A 26,928-nucleotide genomic window follows, 5' to 3' on the forward strand; every position below is an offset into this window, starting at 1 on the left:
CTTCATTCGTTTCCTGATGGTTTTACATACTTCCGAGTGCTCTATTTTCTGACTGTTGGTTTGCTGTTTTATTTCCTACTTCTTCTTGAGAAGCTTTAGAGTGGTTTCTAAGAGTTTGTCTTCCTTCTTTTTCACTTCCTTTCCAGTGGGCAGGGTGGGCGACTTGCCCACCCTGGAAAAATCTGGGGGAAAATTTTGGAGCGAGAAGGGGAAAAAAGAGAAAGGAAAGGGGGAAAGAAAAAAGAAAAGAAGGGAAAAAGAAAGGAAAGAAGGGGAAAAGAAAGGAAAGAAGGAAAAAAGAAAGAAGGGAAAGGGGAAATGAAAAAACAAACGGGAAGCATCCGGGGGAAGCCTAAGAGGGATGGGGGAAGGAATAGGGAAAGGGGAATGAAAGAGGGAAAAACAACAACTTGCATGTTTATTGTGGGGAAGCAATTCATGCACAGGGGGAAGGAGTGTAAGAAAGGGGAAGAAATTGAAGAATATGAAGAAAGACAGAGAATTTAAGAAAGTGATTTGAGGGGAAGTAATTTAAGTGAGTGTAATGGAGGGGGGAAGGAATGAGAGAAAGGGGAAGAAATTGAAGGGTAGAAGGGGGAAATAATTTAGTGAATGTAATAGTGAATGTTAAATCCACTTGTTAACTTGTTAAATCCACTCAAGAATATCAGTATTGTTTTATTTTGTATTGTTCTTAAGTTGTTAATAAATTTTTGTTTCCTTTCAGATAATTCTAAAATCAAAAACTTAATATTTTTGACATTGCAAAATTTTTACAAATGTATGCAAGGATGCTTCATCTGATGGTATAAAAATGCCCAAAACCCATGAGCTTCCCGGGCCTTCGCCCCCTGGACCCCCACCAGGGGCCCTAAAGCGGGCCCCTCGACCCCACACCAGTGGTTGCTCCGCTCTATTTAATTATTAACCTGGGGGAAAATTTTTTGAGCCTTGCCCACCCTGGCAAAGAGGGCTGGCTATACGCCCCTGTTGACAGCTATTGATTGTTTCTGCAATGGCTTTGGATTTTTCAGTAAGATCACACTACTTCATTGTATCTTCCAGTGCATCAAACTTGTTCTGTAGGGCTAACTGGAAGTGGAACTCTAGTCAATGTTGATGTAGCGTGTCTAGGTTCAAATTGGCTATCTTCTTGCGCATTAGCTTGGCTCTTTCCAGTTTCATGTTAATGTGGATCTTAGATCTTACTAATCTGTGGTCATGCACTGCCTGTGTTGAATTTGTTGAGAACAGATACACCTGTAACAATGTGTTGCTTGTCTGAGAGGATCAAGTCAATTTCATTCTTGGTTGTGCCAATTGGACTTCGCCATGTCCACTGCCGAGAAGGTTTCTTCTTAAAGAATGTGTTCATGATTCTAAATCCTTTGTTGACAGCAAAGTCTAGAAATTTGTCTCCTCTGTCATTCCTTTCACCAATGCCAAATTTGCCATCTACCTGCTCTCCAGCTCTCTGGCTTCCCACCTTTGCATTGAAATCTCCCATTATGATTGTATGGCTTGCTTTGTCTTGATTGAGAAGGCCATTGATTTCTTCATATACTTCATAAACTGCATCATCTTTATGGCTTGTGGTTGGCATATAGATCTGGAAGATTCTCAGTTTCTGTTATTTTTATACTTGATGATTATCTGTGCCACTCTATCAGAAGTGCTCTTAGGCCAAAAAAAACATGTTTGTTTCCTGTAGCAAGTCAAAAAAGTCAAATGCAAAATGTGTTTTTTTTTAGATCCATGTCTTCAAATGACAACAAATTTGCTGCAAATTGGAATGGGAATTTACAGTGGGTCTCTCCAACACACACACAAAAAACATATTTCTTCATATTCAAGAATATCTATGATCCCCTTTCAACCTGCATATTAAAAAAGGGATTAAAAATGTGTGATGTTTTCTCCAGTAGTTTTTCACTATGCTCGTTTGTTGTGTGTAAATGTGTAAATATGTTTACTCCAGTAGTGTTTTATATTATTTTTTTTGTGATTTTTCCAGGTGTTTTGGGTTTTTTTTCTTTGAAAAGTGAAAAAAATCTAACTTGCTTTTTTTTTGCCTTAAAGCTTAAGACATTAGCTGTGAGGTCTTTTCTTATGATGAATCCTACTCCACTAGCACCACCCTTCTCTGTGCCTCTGTAGTATATTGTATTCATATAAAGCTTCTCCTTTTCGTCTTACTTCGCCAAGTCCAATGATGTCCCATTTTACGTTGTCTAGTTCATTCTCTAGTTCGCCGAATCGATCATCACTCAGTAGGGACCTTCCGTTTTATGTTCCCAAGGTCAATTCCTTTAGGGAGCCTGTCCTAACCCAGAGATTCTTAGCATCCTCTGCTCTCTCATTTTTCGTACCGCTCCTGTGGTTGGTGGCTTGAAAGCTGCTGGGGACTGAGGGCCTTGTCCTTAGTTGTGCAGTCATAATTACTTGGCGGTTGTGGCATACTCACCATGCTTGCCACAGATGCATGTTGGTGATACTTACATTACTTACTTACTTTCCAGCAATGTCACATATATGACAAGGTTCTGCAAGCCGTTGTCCTAAAAAAACAGGATCCTCCGCCTGCCAGAATGCAGAAAATGCCGATGACCACTTCTGTAGTTCGTACGCCATCTTTGCTACTTCGACCTTACTGGCCAGTCGAAGGAGGTACTGGATGGCTGATGGCTCCCTTGTGAGCTCATACACCCTTTGAAGGTGAATCTTATTTTTAACTGTCCAGCCATCCATTTAACCCAAATGACTTTCAACTTACGGAAAATACTTTCTCATCCACCGTAATGAACAATACCCGAATGAATGAACAACCCCTTATGTAAGGAGCTGACAACAACTGGCCCCTTTCCGTGACTTTTCCCTACCCTAATTTTGAAAAAAAAAAAGTTAGTGGTAACTGAAAGATAATTTAGATGTGTCATTTGGCTAAACAGGATGTTGTTATTCACAGAAATAAGAACTGTAAACAAATATCCCAGCCATCACAGGTTGATATGGTTTTCCTTTGAATACCTCCCCCATGCATGCTAACAGTAAAAGTGGACGCTTAAGCAGGTGCAAGTTAAAGAAAATTCTCGGAAGGAGGGGGGGGGGCTTACAGCTTTGAGGGATGTGAGTATCCAGAAAGCGTGGATAAATGCTGTTTTATTATTAATATGGTGGGGTGTTAACTAGGTCAGATCAGTGGCGTAGCTGGGATTTTTTCCAGCGGGGGCAAGCCTGTATGGGGCGGGTCCCAAATCCACCAAACAAAAATGGGGGTAGGTGCGGGTGGTGCGACGCACCCCCATCGAAATGAAAAGTACACTTTCAAATATATCAAAGAAAAAGAAAAAACAAAGGAAATAAGTTAATTTGGCAATACAGTGGCCCAAGAGGGAAAATGGTAAACTGGGTTATTACTTTTTCAAAGAAATTGCGCGAAAAAAAAAAAAAAATTGTTTTTTATTACTAATTTGGTCTTAATAGAAATGAATTTTAGCCATAATTCTTGCAAAATTTTGCAATGTTACCATATTTTGGTCCAAAACATGGTGTTTTGGGGAACATACCTTAGGCTATTTCAGGGGTCTGGACCCGTACCCATCTGGTCTAATGATAAATCCGGCCCTAAGTTTGAAATAGCTCAATGGTAAATGACTAAATCGGCCAATTTTGTGTCGATACTGAAAATTTTTGGTTGGGGCATGCAATACAAGAAACATGTCGGACACAGCCTTCTTGACCACATTTTTCGACTTTTCTTTTTGGGTTGGCCATTTTATTATTTTATTTATTTTAGTCAATATACTGCTCCTATAGGTGCTTTTGTGCAATTAGCATTCCTCTCTCTCCCTCCTTTCTCTTTTTTCCCTGCACTAGGGGGGCGGTGGCCCAAATAGACAATTTTTGCCAGGCCAATTGATAATAATCGTATGGCATTGCATATCGTATGGTTTCCCCCATCTCTTTTCCCCTCCTCTCCCTCTCTCCTTTCCCCTCCTCTCCCTCTCTCCCCCTCTCTTTTTTCCTCTCGCTCTCCTTTTTCCTTGCGCTAGGGGGCGGGGCCCAAATAGGCAATTTTTGCCAGGGGGGAAATTGCCACCCGGCAGCTACGCCACTGGGTCAGATACAATGTTCTTTAAAAGGCAATTTATTTTGGGATGGTCTTTCTGTGGAATGTCAAAAAATATGTACGACCTTTAAATAATCACAACTTTCAACGTCAGTTATATTTTCTTTTGTCTTTTTTAATGGTCAGTTGTTTTTGCATCCTACTCCATATTAGCTTCATGTCACCTCCAATATTTAACATAATTCATAGTTTTAAGAAAAAAATTCACACAAAATTGTAATTTTAGCTATTTGTATACCTTTAGGAGGGAATGTTTGGGATACAAAAACTCAGCATTTTTATATGGTTTACTACAATATAAGCAACAGGTTTGCTAAAAATTACGAAGTTCCTGGAATGGAGATATTACTAGTTAACAAAAACTAAACCTCCAGAAGATAATGATACATGTAGAATGTAAGGTCATATATCAAGCTTGGCAAAATGGTTGTATCATACTAACAAGTCACTATAACCTGTGAAATTTTGACGAGGGCGTATTTTGAGCGTAGATCGCGTCAAAACGCACTTGTCTGTCTGGCAATCTGCTGTTGCCGAGTAGAAATTTATGAATGAACTTGTATGCGTTGTTAGCTCTGACTTTGTAACATGGTAGTATGCGCACATCAAAGGTTTACAGCAACATATTCAGAATGGTCGACTGCAGATCCGTCGGATAACGCTTTTTCAATGGGAAATGAACTTTGCTGCTTGGATAATGTCAAGATGAGGTTAGCGTTTATTCCGTATTGAAAAGCGTGTTCCGACGGATCTGCACTCGGCCAGCCTAATTATAGTCATCAAGCTTAATACTCCATCATACTCAAGCACTAGTATTTATCCACACACAATCGGTAGCCAAGACTGATTGAACAAATATTCTTGGGAGAATTTGTATAAATCACTGCCAGCATAAATCACTACCAGTGGTTGGTTTTAATCACTGCAACTGGTAGTATTATACAACCATTACAGGGCGAGACTCTGGACTTTCATCTACTCTAGCATTGACTTGCTCTATCACATGCTGAAGGCACCAACATGATTTGCAATCCTAGGAAAACAGCTAATTTAGACTTCCACTTTCCTGTGAGTTTATAACTACAGGTCTGGTGTATAACCAACTGTATTAGTGAGGTTGATATGGGGAGAGTACCATGGCAAACCACAACTAGGGGCAGACTTTTTCAACCCTTAGTCTTGTGATCTCATCCTGGGATGAGATATTTTAAGAAAGTGCAAGTCTAAATTTACTGTCAATTTAATGTTACTTCTTCTCCATCTACAGAAGGTGACTATCCTCTTTACACTGGTATGACATCATCATACAGGAAGACTTTTTTTCATTACAAGACCTGTTATTATTAACAAGGTTTAGCTAAGAGGTGGAATGCGGTTGCTCTAGGTCAAGCAAGCCTTTGTGACGTATCACATTGCGCATTATTAGAATGTCCACTCTCTTGACCTACAGCTGACAGTAAAATTTGTTTACATGATTTTTTGGGAGTGATCTTCTTTTTCTTGTGCTTGATCTTCAATTTTTTTTTTTTTTCATATAGGCCAGCATGCTTAGATTTTTTTAGCCCAGACTTGAGCATTTTGCTTGAGCCTGGTCCCATCAGGACCCAAGCCATGCTCGGCACAAGCCAACTACTCTGCACTCCTCCTACTTAAATTTAATGTTTTTTCTTGTTATATTGGTAGTTAAAATATTTTCTATGCATGTGCAACCTGAGCATCATCTATAAGGATATGTGTGCTTTCCTAACTGTCATTATTACTGTTATCCATCTCTTAGCTACCCCTGGAAGTAATTCCTTACAAACATATTTTGTAATTTCATAACTTGATCAGATTCATTAAATACAACAAGCCTTTATGTAATAAGTTTACATCACGGTACTAAACAAGTCGTAAAACATGTGACAAAACTTGATATAAACAGCCCTCCAATATATTAGTTCAAAATGGGTTGACTTATTTTGAACCACACATTGATTTTTACAATATTAAATCTATGGATATTTAGTTGAGTTTGTATCTCACCTCACACTCCTCACTTTGTCTATAAAAAATACTCATATATCTGTTTCTATGAGCAATTTAAGTACATCTTTGTGATTGATCAGCCCTCATAAACTACACAACAAAAAACACAAAAGCAGGGTTACAAATGCACACAAATATCAAAATTATCACATGCAGCTCCACTTCCATTTTGTCTTCTACAGAAGGGATACTACATGTAGTAACACACTGACACAAAATAATACTTCTAAAATACAAATATAGGCTCTCTTGTACATGCATACACACACTGAAATAACCTTAAAGTTGAAATTAAATACAAGCAACTCAACATAACTGACAGCTTTCACTTAGGGGTTTCAATGCAGTCACACTTTCACGCAGCAACTCAATAAAGCACTTTTGCAATTTCAGAAATCTCGGACTGCGCATCAACATTATTTGTGACATGATCAAGAGGAATGAGTCGGATGTCGCTAATATTGTTTTTGAGATATTGGCAAAAACAGTGTTCAAATGATTTAGTTTTATATTGTTTTCAGCCATTGATAAATTGCTCATAACTTGGTAACCAGATGTCCGATTTTGACGGGGTTTGCGTCAAGATGTAGCATTTATAAACTGCCAGAAAATGATGTAAAAAACTTCTAATTGAAAATTGCCGACATGTGAATCATTCCCCTTGATCATGTCACATTTGAGAGATAAACAAGCCAATCTCCTCCATTGATGTGTCTGATGAACCACGCCTGAAAGGGATTCCCCTATGATTTTACTTTCCTGTTTTCACACTAGCAGTTTCTTGCTTGTAAATCAATACTTTTCTTGTCTTATGCAAGTGCTCAGAAGACAGCAAGAAAAAAATATGCAAAACACATGTAGGAAGTGTTTTTACATAGTGTAAAGGTCACCCTCATTTAAATATGGTGAGTCCCCAATGTTAATCTCTCTTACTGGCTGAGCATATTACCACAATGCACCTTGATTCTGAAACTGTGAAAGGGCTTATTTAATACAGCAATGACTTCTTCAAGACACGGACACTTTCAAGTAGGGATTTCAATACAGTGACACTTTCACATTGGGCTCAATACAGGGACATTTTCACACAGAGTTTCAATACATCAACACTTTTACATAGTGGCTTCATGGAACAACACTTTCACACATGCAGCAGCTTCATTGCAGCAACACTTTCACCCAATGGCTTCAAAACAGGGACATTTTCAAGTAGTGGCTTCAATGAAGTGACACTTTTTCGCAAGGGTTTCATTGCAGCAACTTTTACACATGAAGGGGGGGGATACAGCAACTTTACACTCAGGCTCTAATACAATGAAGTGACCTTTTCACAAACACTCGCATCTAAATCGCAACATTTCTATACCTATTTTGCATACAATTTCATCAAGCATAAAAGATCCAGGGACATTTATAGAGAAAATCCATGCAACGTCATGTGACCAAAATAAACATGCAACAATGTCCCCAGACCTTTTGTCTTGATATTTACTTCATTAACTATCAAAATTAATATCACAGTGCACTCATGATATAAATTGGACCCTTCAGACTCTCCTGCACCTTCAAAGTACAAGACTCAAATACAAATCATATACATTATTGTAGCAGTAGCCAGTAGACTTTCAACTACTGTAAAACACGACACGTTTTGTGGAACAAGTTTCTTTCACAAAATTTGTTGGTCCAACATTACTAATTTATGTCATCTGCAAATTCACAAAATTAAAATTGCTTGCAAAAGTAACTCCTTTTACTGTTGTTAGTTGCTTTACAGACAATTCACTTCAATTTCCTTACATCGGTAATTATCTTACACACAATTGCAAAAGAATTATGGTTAATCTACTAATGCTGACATTTGTTTAAAAACACAAGTACATCAGCACGATAAAACTAACATATTTATCTCAAAAATAAGAATTTCAACTCTGTGTTGAATTAATAGGGTGGTTTCGTTAAAAGTGTTCTATGTGTTGACAGCGCCCTCCAAGCTCAAGGAGAGACAACCAGGTGTTGGGTTTTCTGATACCACAGGGTTAGGATTAATGTGAAACCTACTTTGTGTATGTATGGAAATTTTGCCTTCTAACCCAATGTGTGACATTGTATTCATTTGAAAGTTCTACACAATTTGCTAGTGGAATGCTATATTATGAAAAATGATACAGAAGTGCATATGCTCAAAAGATCTAAAAAGATGACATCGTATATAAATGTTTTTATGAGGTCTACACTGTACAGCGTACATGCCACATCAGTTATAACATCTTTTATGGTAAAACTTTGATGTCCTAGACATATCAATCATTTGGCATCTATATTTTACAGGTCACTGTTTGAGGACTTTAATGCATATACAATAATTCCAATAGAAGAAGGGAATACTATGCAGCAATGTGCAAGGCATATTTGATCTGTTATTGCATAGCAACATGCTACATTTTTCCAACTAAATGCTAATGCTATAAATTCTGAAATGTAGTGGTTCTTGTTAAATGCCAGTTCAATTTACAACCCTCTACCGTAAATGTTCGCTTAATGGCGCTATATGCACTCTTGAGATAACTGGAATTTTAGACCACAAAGTAAAAGTGCCCTGCCATAAAAATCCCACCAGCAAATAAGGGCACATACCCTTAATTCTTGTTGAGATTTTTAGGGTAGGGAGCTCTCTATTTGTACATGAAATTTACCCAAAGGCAAAGGAGCCCAGGGGCGCCATTAGGCGAACATTTATGGTATATTTGCTATATCATATCTTATTCTGCCAATATGGTCTTACCAACATTAGTATAAAGAGAAAACATGACCATTTCCCATGCAATCTGAATAATTAATGGTTGGTACCCATCCGTTTTGGATGTTTATTGACAAAAGCATGATTCTTCCAAATGTAAAATTGGATCCTCTTGTAATAATCAAAATGATAGTTTTATATCTATTTATTCTAAACATTAGGTAGATGAAATGTTGTAATTGGATACATCATCACTGTAAACTGATGGGTGCAAATCATTCTGATACAATGATTAACAAGTTTAATTTAAACACACTACTTTTCACTCACATGCTTTCGCTAGATTGAGCAGCATCTTCAGAGCATGTCATCTAGTGAAAATGTGCCACTTGAGACAAAAAAAGTGTAGTGTTGAAGTTAAACTCTGTAATCATTTTATCTACTACTACTAGGTATAAATAATGCACCACATTATATGAAAAGACCACTTTCAGGAAATTAAAGAAACATAATAATAAATTCATTGAAAAAATCAAGTTGATAGGCACATCTTAATCTGCGTCTTTCATTAAATTTCATTAAATGCTAGTGAATTAGTAAACATTTTTAAAAATACTGTTCTGGAACTTTAAACCTCCAAACTGTGTATAGTAGGGATTAATATAAAAATCACCATGTATAACAGTACACAATCAGAAGCATTTTACATAATTATCATTTTAAAATTCATTGATACCTTTGCTTTCCAATTGATTTAACAGGCTACACATAATATCTGTAAAAATATTCCACAACTTAATAACTTACAGTAGGCCTATTAAACCATAAAATTTCATTCATTTTGTCAAAAAAATCAATAACTTCATTCTGTAAAAATCTTTTGATGTATTATATCAGCATCTGCTTGCATTTATAAGGGTCACATATGACTCTTTTCAGCTTAAAATAACACTATCACATTCCAATAAATGTGATGTGATCAAGCAAAATGAGTCGGCAGTCAGAAATTCTCAATTGTAGATATGAGGAGAAATGTCAGTATTTCCTATGTAGTTCCTTTGATTTTGTGATGACTAAACTTTGAATTAAAGCAGTGGATTTTCAGTGAAATCAAGCTAAAAATTGACTAATATTAGAAATATTAAAATGGGGACTTTGTTTGAGCTGACATTTTGCATGATCAGATCACAAATAAGACTGTAAACAAGATACTCTTATTTATTGGAAAATCACCCTTGATCTTGAGAAGATAATGGCACCCATGTTCCCTAGCTACAATCAATGAAAAAATATTTGGCATACCTGCTAAAAGAAGTCAGATGTGTCCATACCAATAGTAAGAAGGAGAGTGAAACATATGTCATGTATTTGAAGGACCGACTCCACCCTGTACCTCACCCTTCCCCACCATCACATCAATGTCACAATCACTTTGTCCCCAATTAAATTGGGGGAGTGGGGCAGAAATTCACTACAAGATGGTCAAAGTGTGCCAACATTTGTTTCCTTGATTGCAGCTCAGCAAACACTCTTAATATTATTAAATTATTTATTTTACCCATAGCAGATATTCATTACAAATTGACTTAGCAAAATATCTGCTACAAATTTCATCATTCTGTGTTTATCATAAAATGCTGTTTTATGTTTTCATACATACTCTTTCACAACAAAATCCACTCCACATTATATAACAACATATTCATTTGCAAGCTCATTACACTAACATACAGAAGCAAAAAATAAATACATGTCTTCTTGCACTTATGTGACAGTGACACATTTTGTCATCCCATCATACACCTTTGTAAGCCAGTGGGATAATATACTAGAATATTTTCTGAGAAAAAATCATAAAAAAATATCAAAATATATTTCTCTATGCTGCTCCATTCAGTTACAAATGGTCAATATGAATTCAAAACAAATACAAATAAATAAAAGTTATTGATAAGTTACCTATCCAATAGGTAAACTGATAACATTTTACATATTTCAATATGACAGCAAAGTTGGAAATAAAGATGAGTGGGGTATATTTTTTCACTCTCAGTCTCATCAAATCCAACATCTGACACTACCCTGAATCGTCCATATCAACCCCCTCCCCCTGATTGCAAATAACCTGCTTGAAATTTCGCTGATCCAAGCGTGTAACATCAACACTTCCCATCAACACTTCAAAAACAGGACCAGTGTTAAGAATTATTATTTTTAAAAGTTAATCAAATTTAATCAGAGATTAAATTTTATTCTTATAAGTTAATCAAATTTGATCAGAGTTTCAAATTCTGTATTGAATTTTAAACAAAGAATCCTATAATATATTTTTATTAAGCAACACTTATACATTTAATGAGTTTTGAGAGCTTGTTGCTCATTCAGTTAGTAATATAGTAGAAATTATCACTCTATTTTTGGCAGATTGTTTCCAAGCAGTGAAACCTTCATCTGTTCATCCCAAGAACAGATAAAATATAAATGACATGCCCTGCTGACCTATTACTGCAGGGAGTCCCTGCCGGGTTCAGTCTGCTGGGGTACCTACTGCCTTATCTTTTGATACAAGTCTCTATGTTAAAATGAAATGTTTTAACAACTCAAAAATATGTCACATACAATGTCGCAGAATTTCAGATGATATCACATTCACAACGGTATATGTGACCATCCAGCACAACTGAGTCCTGAAGTAGCCAATCATCATTTATGAGATATTCAACCAAAATATTCTGCTTGAAATTAGCTTTAAAATGATGTACCGTAAAACCCCGTCTACAAGGATATACCTAAGAAACGCCTCAATAAAATTGGTTGCTTGTTGTATTTGGAGTTTGAGCAAATATATACTGGCACTGGGTGGCTATGCATTCCATCTAAGTATGTTGTAACACCAATCAATTGTATTGACATAATAACGACTGTTTCAGATATCAGGATCAGATAGCTCAATTGATAGAGCGTCAGACTTTGGAACTGAAGACATGCTGAAGAGAGCATGGTCCGGGCACCGTTCCGCTTTTTCATTCTCGCTTAATTTTAACTTTTGACATGTTCTTTTTATCTTTCTTCAAATCTACCTTTCTACTTTTAATTTTAGGTGTGTTTTTTTTTTTTTTTTTAGTTTTTTAATAGTTTTTTAAGTAATTTTGTGGTTTTATAGAAACTAGTAAAAGCATTTATTCTAAATAATAGCGAAACCCACGGTTAGACAGATGTGTTGTAACTACTTGTCTGTCCTCGTCTTTGCAATAAAAACCTATGTTGCACCTTTGTGCCATCCCAATTCTTGAGGAATGGTAGGTAGGGTGCGTTTTTGGCTTAAGCACGATTTTGTTTCTACTTGAAATGAAATCAAAATAAATATTGTTCTGTTGCCACAATTGCAGTTTTTTCAATAAAAAAAATAGATGAGGAATAATAATTATTCCATATTTGAATCTATTGTCCCATCAAGAATAGAGTGTCTTCAAAAACTTCAATCAATTCATCTGACAAAGGAAACTATTCTGGTCATTCAATTTTGTTTCGCTTGCACCTGTTATATCACAGGCGTTGGTAGAGAAGGCACACTTCTCTTGTCTTCACCGAAGTAGTGATGTAAACACTAACATGATTAATTACCATAGCTAGCAATGGACATACACTATTTTTTGTTCCACTTGAACCCATACTATAGGCTATTCGCTGTCGATGTGACGTAATTAATCGGATTAACTACCATAGCAATTGATGAATACAATTTCGAATATATAGCCCTGCACTTCATCGTTCACGTGGCACCTATGCATTAAACCATAGTTGTCAAAGAAATGCTAATCACTCGCCATGTAAGATTAGTATTTATGAAAAGAGTGGTATTCAATCTATGTTTGGTGACATACGCGGGTGATTAGTGCAATCTGCTTGATGGTAGTTATTGCGATTATTACGTCACTTCGACAGCGAATTGAAGTATAGACGAATCCAACAAGCCAAGTGATGGTCAGAATTTATTCGGCCATTATACGCTGGTGAAGTTATGTAATTAATCGGATTAATTACCATAGCAATAGGTGAAAACAATTTTGAACATATCGCTGCGCTACAAGCAGGTTACACTCATCACCTGTACTGTGTATGTCTGCAATCATAGATTGAATACAATACTGGTCTTTTCAAAGATCTTACAGGTGCAGCATGATATGGTTCAATGAAGAGGTACCGCCTTAACGTATCAGTGTATAACGCGGTATATTCAAAAATTGTTTTCACCTATTGCTATGGTAGTTAATCCGATTATTACGTAAATCTCGCCAGCGTATTGAATAAAACAGGAGGATGTGAGTTCATAAGGGCAATGTCGGGATTATAGGTCACAATCGATGTGGAGAGATGAGAGGTCCGACCAACAGCCATATCGAATGGTTCATGTTCAACTAATTCCAGCGGACGGTCTGTGGCTAGTAAGGAATCGTCTTTGACCACATGCGCAGATGTGTCTCGTCAGGAAGATATTTAATATCCCGAATTTATAATAGGCCTATGCCTACCAGTTCCATCGTATAACCGATCTGCTAGAGAATATTTGTTACCATGTTTAATAAATTCAGTATTTATCGTATAATAAAATGTAGCCAAATGTATATTATGTGTCACACGGTTTTCTGCTGAACCACTAGCAGGCTATGTTACCACATCTATGACAATGACAAAGGTGAATTTTGATGATTTTTACGATCGTCCGGATGAGCAAATCACTGAATGGGTCTTTAGTTCCTCCTCTCCTTATCCTGCCAATATTATATGAATCAAAGAAAATAAAGAAAAATAAAATTAAACAAGAAAAAAGACAAAGAAAAGAAAATAATAAAGAAAAACAATAGAATAAATTAAACTAAATATGAAAAAAAAATGATCACGAAAGGAGTCTTTAGAAAATGCAAGATAATATAAATGAAAAGTTTGAACAATATTTTGTTTATAAAAGTTTGTGTGACCGTGATGAGGCTCGAACTCACCATCTTCCGATCTAAAGAACCAAAGTCTTATGCCTTGCCAAGTGAGCTATGCTCGTGAGATGCTAAATAAAGATAAAATAATACATTGTATACCTGCTTGTGTCGGTAAATGATTTGCTCAAATTCCATAATGATATAATATTGTGGAGGGCGCTAGCGTGAAATATGCTATCATCACAGTCGCTTCTATTCCTTATAGACGGGTTTCTACGGTATATCATGTCTATAGTACTTGACATTTAAGAAGTGAAAAATCAATAAAACAGTCAATAAATCCTTTGTTTCCTATTGTTTATTGTTAAGTTCAATGGAGCATATATCTCAATAGTGGCACTGGAGACATCCGGGCTCAGTTGTGGTGGATGGTCACATATTAAAACAATTGACTTTGATATATGGTATACTTTTTAATTTTTCAACCTTTAAAAGGGTTCTGTAATGTAATTGAGGGCATGATATAATAATGATGTAATATTCTTGGAAAATACTTTTTACAAACCTGTGATCGCTATGCTGAGCAGCCGGGTATGAACAATGTTTAGGACCAAACACAATAGTAAATCATTAGTATGAAGGGATAAGTGTCCTTATCGATTATGAGCACAGGTGCAGGACTGCTGCAATTCAAATTCAGGTGTGAATCTTTGTATTTAGATTATCACTATCATCAAATTAACAAAACATTCATCCTTAAACACACTAATAATCAAGTTGATTATCTCATTTATATAATTAATTATTGTTTAGAAAAAAATGTTGTTTCACATGCGATAGCATATTTTCTTTGCAGTATTTACAAATACAACGAAATGCATCATAAAATTTAAATGATTTGTATAAATGTTATTGATGACCTTGTTAAACAAGTTTGGGAGCTGATTCATTGCTGACAAGAACTGTCAGACTTTTCATTTGATTAAAAAAAACCAGAGCTATTCTGCAAGATTGTAACCATTGTCAGCATGTCAGGTGAAATGTAACCCAACAAGTTTCCATCCCTCTTCTCTCCCAAGTCAGAATGCAGTATATCCTTACAGGCAGATTTTGTATTTCACTTTGGGAGCTGACCAAAGAGATTAGATGCAAAGAGAACTGACACAGAATTGCCCAATGTGTAATGTTATGATAAAATCCACCATATTGGTTTGTCATACATGGAGACCAAAATAGTCTACCTCACCATTCATCGGCAAATGTCCGAAATGGAGCTTGATACGTTTGCACATGCAGCACTTAGCATGCGCTATTGGCACAATGCTTCATACAGTGAATGCAAACGTGCACACACTTTGAATCAAAGGTGCAAGGCGAAATAAATTATGCAGATGTACACTATTTTGCCCTGCCTCCATGAGTGAATGCAAACATGGCTGAGTTACTTCACTTTACATCTAATCTCTTTGGAGTGGACTGATTTGAATGATATGCCTCCTTTCAAAAATAAAAACATAGTGTCTTAAAATATCAATGCACTGCAAAGACAGCAGTACACATGGTATAGGCAAAATATTTAATTCTCAATCATCAGAGCCAACTTGGGTACGCACAGATATTTGCTATCCCACATACATAATATTATGTGGCCCTCTGATGGTGTTTACCATTGTGTTTACCATTGAAATCCACACACCCTGATATCAGTTGAACTATAGCCGATCCAGGCGGATTTTATGTTAAAATCCAGCTGTCAACTACGTAAAATGATCAAATTCAATTGGATATTATACAATTTGCTGCCTGCATTGGAAACTATACATCTAAAATCTTCCATACCTGTATTTTTGGATGAAAATTGTTGGATCTGAAATAGCTAAAACTAGCTCAAAGGGGATGTGGTTTTCAAATGGATGACTTGGATGACTTCCATCATCATCATCCTATGTGGCAAAAAGTTCTATGATGACTGTACTATAAGTTGCCGTAGTTGACAAGCCTGCCATTATCTCCAATCTTGCTAGAAGTATTGTACACATGGATTCCAACCATGCTGATAGCTCTGTGATTTATTCTACTGTGAGTTGCCCTGGTTAGTTGCTGCTAGCTGCATATACTTCCCCTGCTACATGTCTAAATCATATCCCATACTATAGTTTTACTTGTTCCCATGTGGCACACAAAAAGTGTTATGTGTTATTGAGGTGGTGGTAGAGGAACCGCCTGCCTCCTGTCTTTGTCTTTTGCCGCCCTACTGATGATGGAGGCTGAAAGGGAGGAAAATTACAAAAAACAGTTAACTGTAGTGAAGGGAATTGTACAAATCATTGAATGTATGAGTAACGACCTGGTTCAAACACTAAAATAAGTCACTTGGATCACCATTATAAACTGTATTTTCAGGTAATCATGTATGCCAATGCTGCAATTACCATTCCATCATTAATCAGTGCTACAGTTCACACATAATTCCTAAGATGGATAGGCCACTAATAACTCCATCCAGAGACCATCTTACAGAAATAATTTAACTCAAAGATGCTGAGCAAATTCCTAAAAGTGAGTATGTTATGTTTTTTTTTCAATTTCTATGATTTATTGCTTATTAAAGGGCAAGGTCAAATGCAGACAGTTCTAACCTGCTTATCACAAACAACCGCTTGAATGACCAACAGTACACTTGTGCCTGGTCTGTGTATGCCATACATACATTTGTTCACACCATCTTGCATTTATAGCCAAAAGCCTATTTTTTACATCGTAATCCCCAACTTAGTGGTTGCTTTGATATTTTCAACATATTACAAATATAGAAAATTGTAACCAAGACCACAGTGAAAGATTCTGAGAGTGGCTACAAGTTATTAAAACATTACACCTGCCTGAAGAATATCAAATAAAGCAGCATTAGGTTTTTATTATGGGACAATCATTTTCAGACAAGGAAGCTTCTCTACATTGCTTGACCATCATTACTTACCATATTTCTCATTGGTCCCACATTTTCATACAATTTAAGTTCTGGTTGCTGCGGTGGTGGAGGAGCGGGCCTATCTGGTAGCTGTACTTCATGACGTTGACTTGCCTCATGATGAGCCTTCTTTGTGTTGATATAATCACGCCCTGTTTTCTGTGTGTTCTGCAAATGGAAAATAGCCACAATTACAGTTGTTGTAACATCAGTTAGACATGGAAAATGTTACAATGCTTTGCAGAGAAGACAAACTTGGCCATGGAAAGTGAGAGAGGACATGAAGAAAGAGACCAGTCCTATCCTCACCCTAACAGGGATGGGGGCAGGAGGGCACAAACTTTCAAAAATGAATGATTCTCTACTGGAAACACATTCTGAAAGGACAAAAACAAAGCTACAAATTCTTCGCTTGTTTGCTTGCTTATTTGGATTGCTTGACAACAAGTCTGGATAACCCAAAAAAACCCTCCAAAGTGCAGCTTATTTCCATTCATTAGGGTCTACGACAAATAGCACAGAGAAAATGTAAAATATTGAAGTGGCATCCCAATTCTTTGCCTGACCATGTCATGCAAACTGCAGACATTTTCATCTGCTCCTTCAATTTGGATCAGATTCTATTCTTAATATGATCACACAACTGTATTCTTTGTTTAATTCAGAGAACCACTGGTGTTGCATTTGTTTCTAGAATCGAGAGTTTTCCTTTCACAATCACTTCATCTTGAAGCGTCATTTTGTCCCCCTTGGGCATTGCTTACCTGTTCTGCTTGTACTCTTTGTGATAATGTTTCGATGTATTGTTGTACAGCATGGTACACAAATTTATACTGCGCTTCTGTCTGTACTAATCCTGACCTCTGACCTCTCACCAGTCTTATAGTGTTGTAGATGTCAATCTCACAATCAAGGCCTGGGTAAAAAGAAGAAAACCAAATAAAATACAAAATTGGATATTCATACGTTGTGGTAAATACTAGATTTAGGGAGACAAGGAAAATACCTTTGACGCCATCTAAAAGTGTGATGTTATACAAGGTTGTTAGGTCATAAATTATCAGAGCCATAACATCTGGCTGAGGATGCAGTTTGTACTGTGAAAGCGCTCCCGATAAGTGATCAAATTTTAGTAGTGTTAAAGTTAAACATTTTTCTAATTCACTGATAAAATGTGATATGATACCTAATACACTGTCTACAAACTAAAGCAATCTTAATCAAGCTTATGTTCAGAGAGAACCACTGACTCTGCCATGTTATGTTTGTGTGTCACTCATGGAGGACAAAATAGTGGTACCTCCGGTATCACTCAGGGGGAGGGGGGTATGAGTCAAACAAATTTTCGACTGATTTTTTAAAATGAGTAACTACTACAACATTAACGATAGGTCTATTCCGTAACAACAGCACAATTTTGCAACACATTAACCCTTTATGACTCTTGCTATTTGCCGACAATCATACCTAGCTTTGACTACATTTGCCGACAAACATATGGTTTTGACGACAAGTCAATTTTTGTCAACAAAATCGTATTTGGGGGGTGTCACACCCCCCCATACACCCTCTCTAGCGGCGGCCCTGACAACAGTGCTCCGAGTAAAGTGATTAAAAAGATTATACTGTTTTTTACCTTGGGGAGTCAGTGACGTCAGTGCGCATATTACTGGCCGCAGCTTCAAATTGTGAGGGCACACATACATACATACATTTAAAAATGTCACATAGATGCGTGCACAAAACAGTTGCCTCAACGTGCTGACGTCACTGACTCACTGAATATTAAAAGGCCAAACAAAATCTTTTTCCACTACTTTGAGATACTGAACACAATACTTACCGTGTTGTTTGATAAGATTAAGAATAATGTCTATTACAATAAAGGTGCCTGTTCTTCCAATACCAGCACTGTGATATAGAACAAAAACAGAACATTTAATTAATATACATCTTTGTGTACATCTAAAAATATGTGTGAAATATAAAAATATTTGGTGCTGCTTTTTGTATGTACTGGGTGGTCAGTGTTCTCCATTATGCCTGTATCATACTATATAATTGCAAGGAAAGTAATCAAAAGGAGAACAGCATATTTTTTCTGTGCCATTACTTTGTCACTTATCACAAAAGCAATAGAGGCTGTCAGCATTTTTCAAGAGTGACTCATGATCACAATAGCGTTTGTATACATGATTCATACCCACAAGCTCCTCATTCACTTGCTTGATATGATTGACCTCTATAGATTCACTGACTGCTAGTATTGCTCTATACTAATTCACCTGTTGTTCATGCCAAGAAACTTTGAACAGAGTTTACTAGTACCCACAATATGGCCATTGTGATGTCACACTGACGGCGTCTATTGCCAATATATTTCTATCAGAAGTCACCAGCATGCCCAGGAGTTAAATCGCAACCAGTTAACTTCAACGCAACTTTGATGCTACACCAAAAGCAACAACTGAATGCAGGAAGTGATTGTTATCGCTACATGTGTTTGATCACTAACCATTTTTTAATCACACGCTGCATATGCTAGTATGATATGGGCATTTTGAGCCTATACGGTACCCTAAAATCTTCAATTTCAGGACCACCCTAGCAGCTTCTACAACTTTTTCCATGTTATGAATTGCAAATGGACCAAACCACTCAAGGGGGGTTATGGTTAAACGGTCACCACGATGCTAATAAACAGGTTCAACTTTTGATCTTGAAAGCGAAAACATAAGATGTAAAGCTGGAGTTATCTAAATATATATGAAGTTGGGATAAAGTAACATTATGAAAAGTGCAATATCATAATTGCAAATAATATGATTTAACTTGTATTGATTGATGAAATGTCACATATGTACATACAACAAAGGTATGATTATAAATCATTTTACCTGACTAAATGAAGTGCTGCAGGTTACAGATAACTTTTAGGGGCTTACACTGTGTGTTGGTGTTTACAAACATGTATCCATTTTGACCATATACAAGTAACTTCTGCCAAACTTGGAAGCTGAATCCCTTTAAAAAATTGCCTACTACAAATAGTTAAGTGTATATTAATTTTGAAAGAGGTCAGATGGTATATGCTTACAGTCGCAAGCGTAATATGTGAGGAATATGCTTTAAAAAAATTTGTTATTTTAGTTTATTCCTTATCATACCCCTAGTATGTTTACTCCCTATCCCTACCTGCAATGTACAACAATAGGACCAGCTCCTGTTATCCCCTCTTGCTTGGTATTGACTTCACCCAGGAAGTTTAGCACTCTACTAGGATCATTTGGCACACCATGGTCAGGCCAACTCTTAAAATGGAAGTGATAGATGTCTCGACCCTCCGCCTGCAGAAATTGAAAACATAAAATATGTGCTTGATTTTTTTTCACAGGAGAACTAACATACGGACAAAACTTTATTATCAATCAATTTATGTTCAGAGTTTATTTCTAAATAAGTGTGGAGGACTCAAATTTGTTTGAAACACAATAAAACGAAGACAATGCTGATTGTTAGTTTCTGCCTAATTCAAACCGTCCTTTTTCCCCACCAATTTTCACTTGATCATTTGTGCAGTCAAATTTGGCCTCCAGTACTTCATAATTAACATTTCATTGATTGAATGCAAAAAAAATCATTTAATTTAATGTAATTCTAATGAATGTATGAGATGTCTTACATGGTCTGCATGTGATAGGTGAAACTGTCTAAGTGTAAAATCAGCAGAATCAATCTCAGATACATTGGCCAACAGAAGCTTCCCATGTTCTTTCTTTTGGTCTTTTTCTGGCCAATATCGCACACATTTGTTCTGTAAGAGAAACAGGAAAACAATTTTATTAGTGTAAAATGATTGAGATATTGTACAGAATCTTTCATAGAAGTGACAACAAATCAATAACAACAAGTTCAGTTCAGTTCATTTTTATTTTATCCATGGGTGAGATAGATGATGGATGAGGGCAATGCTAAATACTGGGCCTGCGATGCAGTGCCCTCAGCCTAAAATTACAAATAGATACCGTATTGTTTGTAATAAACGCTCCCCCTCTAATATACGCCCCCCTCCAATTTTTCTGTGAAAAATTGACATGTATGCAAACATTTCCATGCCATATCGTGTAGGTAAGCTTAAAACTTGCATCAGTCATGTCAGTCACGATCACTAAATTGCATGGACAAAAAAAATATGACTCAACTCCCATCCATTTCATTGCCTAATTATGGTAGAATTTCACTAATTCCATGCACTTACAGGTGTAATTTTGTTGTATTTCCCACAAAAATATCATTTTCCGTGGACGCCGCCATCATGTATAGTCGTAAATCCCTTCTTTTAACAGGAGCACCATCGGGAAATTGAACCCAATTTTAAGCATTTTTCACTGACAATTCACTTCCAATAAACGCCCCCCTTTTGGAAAAATGCAACGCCCCAGTGCGTTTATTACAAACAATACGGTAATAATATGGAATTAAGGACTATACAGGTACATACAGGTGTCATAAATAAGGGTGTCGACAACAGATTTCTGCCCTCGAATAATCCAACCACCTTGTATTTTAATATTACAAAGAACAACCATGATGACATTAAAGAACTTATCTACATGGAACATATCAATAGTTTTATCAGATTCAGAATGTAGTGTATTTATGATAAAATGAAGCTTTTAATGATATGCAGTGCTCAAAATAAGATGAACCCTCGGACCAAAAACCTGTGGAAATCACTGCATGCATGCCAATACACTATCCTGCAGGCCTGCCAGGCCCATGAAATTGTGTCACCAAAAGTCTGGAAGATGGACTCAAATGCCGAATTCAACATCCAGCTATGATAAGTCTGAAATAACACAGGTCAGTAGATTTCAAACCCACAGGCTGAAATAGCCTTGAAGATTTGGGCTGATTTTGAGCACTGATCATATTATTGACTATAGAAAAATTATTTAATTTGTGTACATTGTAGAACATTCAACTACGCTTGTTACTTCGCGACTAATACACAAGCATACAACGCTACTCTTCACGTCCATCTCTGCAAGCTTATCTGTGTACAACAACTTACTACGCACAGCCACGTAAAGAGTATGTTCCACAATGTACACTAATTAAGGCCAGAGTAATGGAAGACACATTCGTCCACGCCCGAATTTGAGATTTCTTGATATTTGTCAACACTAAGATGTATTCTTTCACTTGAAACTGATAAAATACAACTTTTTAATATTTACACATATTTTTGCTTGATTTATTTCACTCTTTTCAACTCTAAAAAGTCACATGGCGCAAGGCAGCTTCGTAAATTGGTGGGAAATAATGAGTCAGAAATGCGCGAATGCGAAATATTGTGATTACTGCAGCGATTCGCGTCAGCGTGACGCCGTGACGCTGGGCGCAACTCTCATGCCAGTATGTCCAACGCAGTCAAGGCGCATTCGGTATGTTGTTAACGCCGCAAACGCGGTGTAAACAAAACAAAATTTGCAGTCAAAACGCCACTTAGATTTTTTAATTATTTTGAATTTTGGCGCACTAAAAGTACACATTATAAATTCATTGGTGCAAAAAGATGCATATTTAGACCATGCACCAGATACAGCCTTTACAAGCGTGAAACTCTTGCCGTTTTAAAATATAAGGACATTTTGTGCATAATTTTGACATTTTTTTACCAAAACATCGATTTCTCAGAGTTCACTTTTGACAATATTACACGATTTTTTGTGACAAGATAACTCGAAAAATATGCAAGCAAAAGGTAAACTTTTTGCACTATCGGTTAGAGTACTTCAAAGTCTAGGGAAGGTTTTCTCATTTTTTCAAAATATTTGTTTTAAACAAAAATATACACCATTATGTGCAATTTTTAGCTTAATAGAGTGACAAAATTGCTTTTTTCACATGTTTTTTTCACTATTTCGAAAAAAGAGACTAATTTCAAAATAATAAAAAAACCTTCCCTAAGTTCATGTTTCTTCTTCAAGAAAAGTTAACTGAAATTTTTTTACTCCGAACGGATTTTTTTTTAAGTTGTCACAAAAAATTTGGGATAAAAAAGTGATTTTTTGTGATTTTTTCAAAAACTCAAGATATTTGAACAAATCTGACGTCACCATGGGATTCCTTGACTCATTTCCTTTCCAAAAATGTATAGTTTTATATACTTTGGACATACAATTCAAAAATAATGATGCTCGAAAAGGTCCATGTTCTCTCCCATTACTCTGCCCTTAAATGAATTTTCTATAGCATGGTTCATTTTCTTATACTGATCAACCTACAATCCCCGAAAAATGTCGTTGAAACGCTTTAGGCATCTTGAATGAAATCCAAAGTGTATATTTAATGTGGATAAAAATGTTCAATATTTGGAATTAGAAGAAAGCTGGGCCATCAATTAACACTTTTCCTTCCCCACCCCCATCATTCAATGTTGCGACACTTTGGAGACACGCTGAACACATTTGCACGTTTCAACATTGCACGGGGAGTGGGGGACTAATTTTCCCTAAAGACGCTTTTAATGTTTCAAGACATATTTCGGGATTGTATGAGGCAAACGCTAAAATTAACATCTGATTTTAATCTTTTGGCTATAACTTTAAAACTACTTGATAGAATCACTCCAAATTTTCAATGAATATTAGTTAGTGCATAAGCTATGATATGGGTATAAAATAAAACAACTAATTGTATCAATTTTGACTATATCGCCCTGCACTACAAGCAGGTTGCACCCCCACCTGTGTATGTCTACAATCATAGATTGAATACAATAACGCTCTTTTCAAACATACTAATCTTACAGATGTGAGTGATCAGCATGATATAGTTCAATGCATAGGTATCGCGTGAACGCTGCAGTGCAGGGCAATATAGTCAAAAACGACCTTTTTCACCTTTTTTCAGACCAACGCCCCGAGCAAAAAACAAAACAAAACGAACCAATAACAAAATCGCATTAGCACGCTTATGAAGTAGGCCTACTCATGCAGAGATATCTTTAAAATTGATATTTTATTTGCGTGAAATGGTAAAGTGCGATTGTAAATCGTCCCATTGAATCACATAGTGATTTGACGGTTTACCCTGGCCTAATACTGAATATTAATACAAGGAGTTTCTTTAATTTAGAAATGGTAAACCGTTGACAAAATTCATAATTTAGGCCGATTTGGTGTCAACTTTTATTTGTAAAGTGTTTTGTTTGAAAGCTTGTTAAAAACTACATCTAATTTTACTATTTTACGTTTTGTTAGCTCTAACATTATTTACATTTTACTGATTTTAGCAAATGTAAATCGTCTGTCGAGATTTACCATTTTCATAATCACGAGAATGCAATGCGCACCCATATATCACGGAATCCGTAATTATTTCAACATGACAGCGTGGTGTAATGGACAGTACTTCAGACGGTGAAACGGAAGGCTAGTGGTTCGAGCCTCAACAGTTTCACCTTTTTTCTTCTTTTTTTTTTGTGTGCGACTTATTCAAACCAGTAAACTATTCTTCTGTATTCATGACAATTGACATTGTGAAACACGAAAATAAGTTTTAAAGCCCTAATTTATCTATGGCATGATAATTGATTTTTTTAAATTGTAATAAAGACACAAATAGATCCGGACATCTTTAAAGGTTATGAATATGGGCACTATAGCAATTGTAAGATAAACTATTCTTCTGTATTCATGACAATTGACATTATGAAACACGAAAATAAGTTTTAAAACCCTAATTTATCTATGGCATGATAATTGATTGTTTTTGTTTTAAATTGTAATAAAGACAAACATAGATCCGGACATCTTTAAAGGTCATGAATATGGGCACTATAGCAATTGTAAGATAACCCCCCCCCACACACACACACACACACACACACCCCCACACACCCACACACACCCCCACCCCGTTCAAGTTTCATACGTTTCATAAGTATTTTACTTATAGAGTGCTTGCCCATAAGGTCATTAGTTCAAATCATCTCCTCTATAGGCACGCTCCAGAAGATATGCAAATGGATGGAGTACAAAAGAATTATTTGACCACTACCTAAATAAAAGATGAGTTGTTTTATTTTGTGCCCACATCATAGCCTATCTATTAATGAATAGTCATGGAAAATTTTTCACGCCGGTACCTATGCATTGAACTATATCATGCTGATCACTCACATCTGTAAGATTAGTATGTTTGAAAAGAGCGCTATTGTATTCAATCTATGATTGTAGACATACACAGGTGATGGGTGCAAGCTGCTTGTAGTGCAGGGCGATATAGTCAAAATTGATACAATTAGTTGTTTTATTTTATACCCACATCATAGCTTATGCGCTAACTAATATTCATTGAAAATTTGGAGTGATTCTATCAAGTAGTTTTAAAGTTATAGCCAAAAGATTAAAATCAGATGTTAATTTTAGCGTTTGCCTCAGACAATCCCCGAAAAATGTCGTTGAAACGCTTTAGGCATCTTGAATGAAATCCAAAGTGTATATTTAATGTGGATAAAATGTTCAATATTTGGAATTAGAAGAAAGCTGGGCCATCAATTAACACTTTTCCCTTCCCCACCCCCATCATTCAATGTTGCGACACTTTGGAGACACGCTGAACACATTTGCACGTTTCAACATTGCACGGGGAGTGGGGGACTAATTTTCCCTAAAGACGCTTTAATGTTTCAAGACATATTTCGGGGATTGTAGCTATATCGGCAAAAATTATTATGCTTTTGTTACTTCATGCAGCAATGAAGTCGCAATTTACGCTCCTGTAAATTACTTTTACAGTACTGCCCCTTATAGGTTGAACCAAGTATAATAAAAAACAATCACTATGTATTTCTGACTATGCGTTGCTCACCTTTCCCCTCTCGACCTCTTTGGTTGTCATGACAATGACCCTTGTGTTTTCTTGCCACACCATTCTCCACGAATCTGCGACAGTATCCTTAAGGCATCCTTGTGTAGCGATATATTTCTTTTGCCTCTCCCAGCTCAGATCCATCTTCTCCACATTTTCTCCAGCCTGTTGAGCCTTTTGGTTTGTTTCCCAGGCTTGGGCTAACTATATACATCAAATAAAATAGTAAGGAAAGTTTTAAGTCAGATCTTCTGCATTCTCTGTTAGGAAAAAAATGTTGTGTTGTTAGTTGACCTAAATTTTGAAGGGAAAAAAAACACCCAAAACAGAAGGTGATTGTACAAAAGAATACTGCCTGGTATTATTTTTTTTTTTGTGAAAATTCATCATACTGAAATGCAAATTGTTGCCTAGGCTGTTTTGATACCTCTGTACATTTCAAGTTTAATTAATGTATTATTAACAGTGTTACTCACAGATCAACTTCTGAATGAATGGAACTGTTATGTGATGGATTGATATATGACACAGAGTTGGAACCAACCATAATCCCAACCCTAGTCTTAATCTGTTCATCCTAACCATAAAATCTAACTCAAATCTTAATCTCATGTATGTGGTGGTAGTCATAGTACATGTAAAGTCTAGCCCACAGATATGAATCCACATTCTTTACTTTCCCTTTGTGAGCCTTTTTGATATTCATGCATGTACACTTCTGACAGTAAATGTTATACTAGATAATGAAAAATTTGGTTGTTTTTATTAGCAACCAAAATTTGTGTAATAAAATCCAATAAAATGCAGTTTTAATATACTGCACCCATGTATATTTGTTTTATAAACACAAAAAAGTAACTACCTCTAAATGAATGATCATTATTCCAAAACGGTTTATCGTATGCCAAATTTGGGAAACGCATTGAAAGCAAAATTGATTTCTGTGTATTATGGGAGCTATTTTTGTAATGGTCCCAATATTGATGTTGCAGCGTACATTAAATTAAAGTAACCCAAGATTTGAAAGTTGCAGCAAATCCTTTTGACTTGTATTCAGTATCCATTGCCGGAAATCTGTTCAGCTCTCATTGGATTATTTTTTTTGCTTCAGACGTTTGAAGGAGGGAGGTAAAAATGTATCATAATGAATTATTCACACAAGTGGTCACTGTTTGCTTTATCTCATATTGAATCATGAAGAGTTCAATACTTAATTTTGACCAACAAGCTAAAAAAAAGGTCCTAA

The 26,928-nt window shown here is 36.2% G+C and overlaps 2 protein-coding genes across 2 annotated transcripts in view; both read right to left on the reverse strand.

Moving 5' to 3' along the window:
- Positions 1–1,219: 1,219 nt before the first annotated feature.
- Positions 1,220–1,603, reverse strand: LOC140160219 (craniofacial development protein 2-like). Its single transcript, XM_072183496.1, has one exon. It carries the CDS (start codon positions 1,601–1,603, stop codon positions 1,220–1,222), a length of 384 nt encoding a protein of 127 aa, XP_072039597.1.
- A 13,592-nt stretch (positions 1,604–15,195) lies between these two features.
- The window catches only part of LOC140161315 (tyrosine-protein phosphatase non-receptor type 11-like), a 37,128-nt gene continuing 25,395 nt past the window's right edge, over positions 15,196–26,928 (reverse strand). Inside the window, exons 9-15 of the mRNA XM_072184792.1 lie at positions 25,683–25,886; positions 20,485–20,616; positions 19,998–20,149; positions 18,646–18,713; positions 17,567–17,718; positions 16,812–16,970; positions 15,196–16,098 (exon numbers count right to left, since the gene is read on the reverse strand). Coding sequence (XP_072040893.1) covers positions 16,021–16,098; positions 16,812–16,970; positions 17,567–17,718; positions 18,646–18,713; positions 19,998–20,149; positions 20,485–20,616; positions 25,683–25,886 — 945 coding nt within the window. The 3' untranslated portion in view covers positions 15,196–16,020. The remainder of the gene's footprint in view (positions 16,099–16,811; positions 16,971–17,566; positions 17,719–18,645; positions 18,714–19,997; positions 20,150–20,484; positions 20,617–25,682; positions 25,887–26,928) is intronic.

Source organism: Amphiura filiformis, chromosome 9 (genome assembly GCF_039555335.1).
Source record: "Amphiura filiformis chromosome 9, Afil_fr2py, whole genome shotgun sequence".
NCBI lineage: Eukaryota > Metazoa > Echinodermata > Ophiuroidea > Amphilepidida > Amphiuridae > Amphiura > Amphiura filiformis.

Bases quoted from the DNA above. Each gene is read 5' to 3' on its own strand.
- LOC140160219 (XM_072183496.1), bottom strand. From the start codon at position 1,603: ATGCCAACCACAAGCCATAAAGATGATGCAGTTTATGAAGTATATGAA.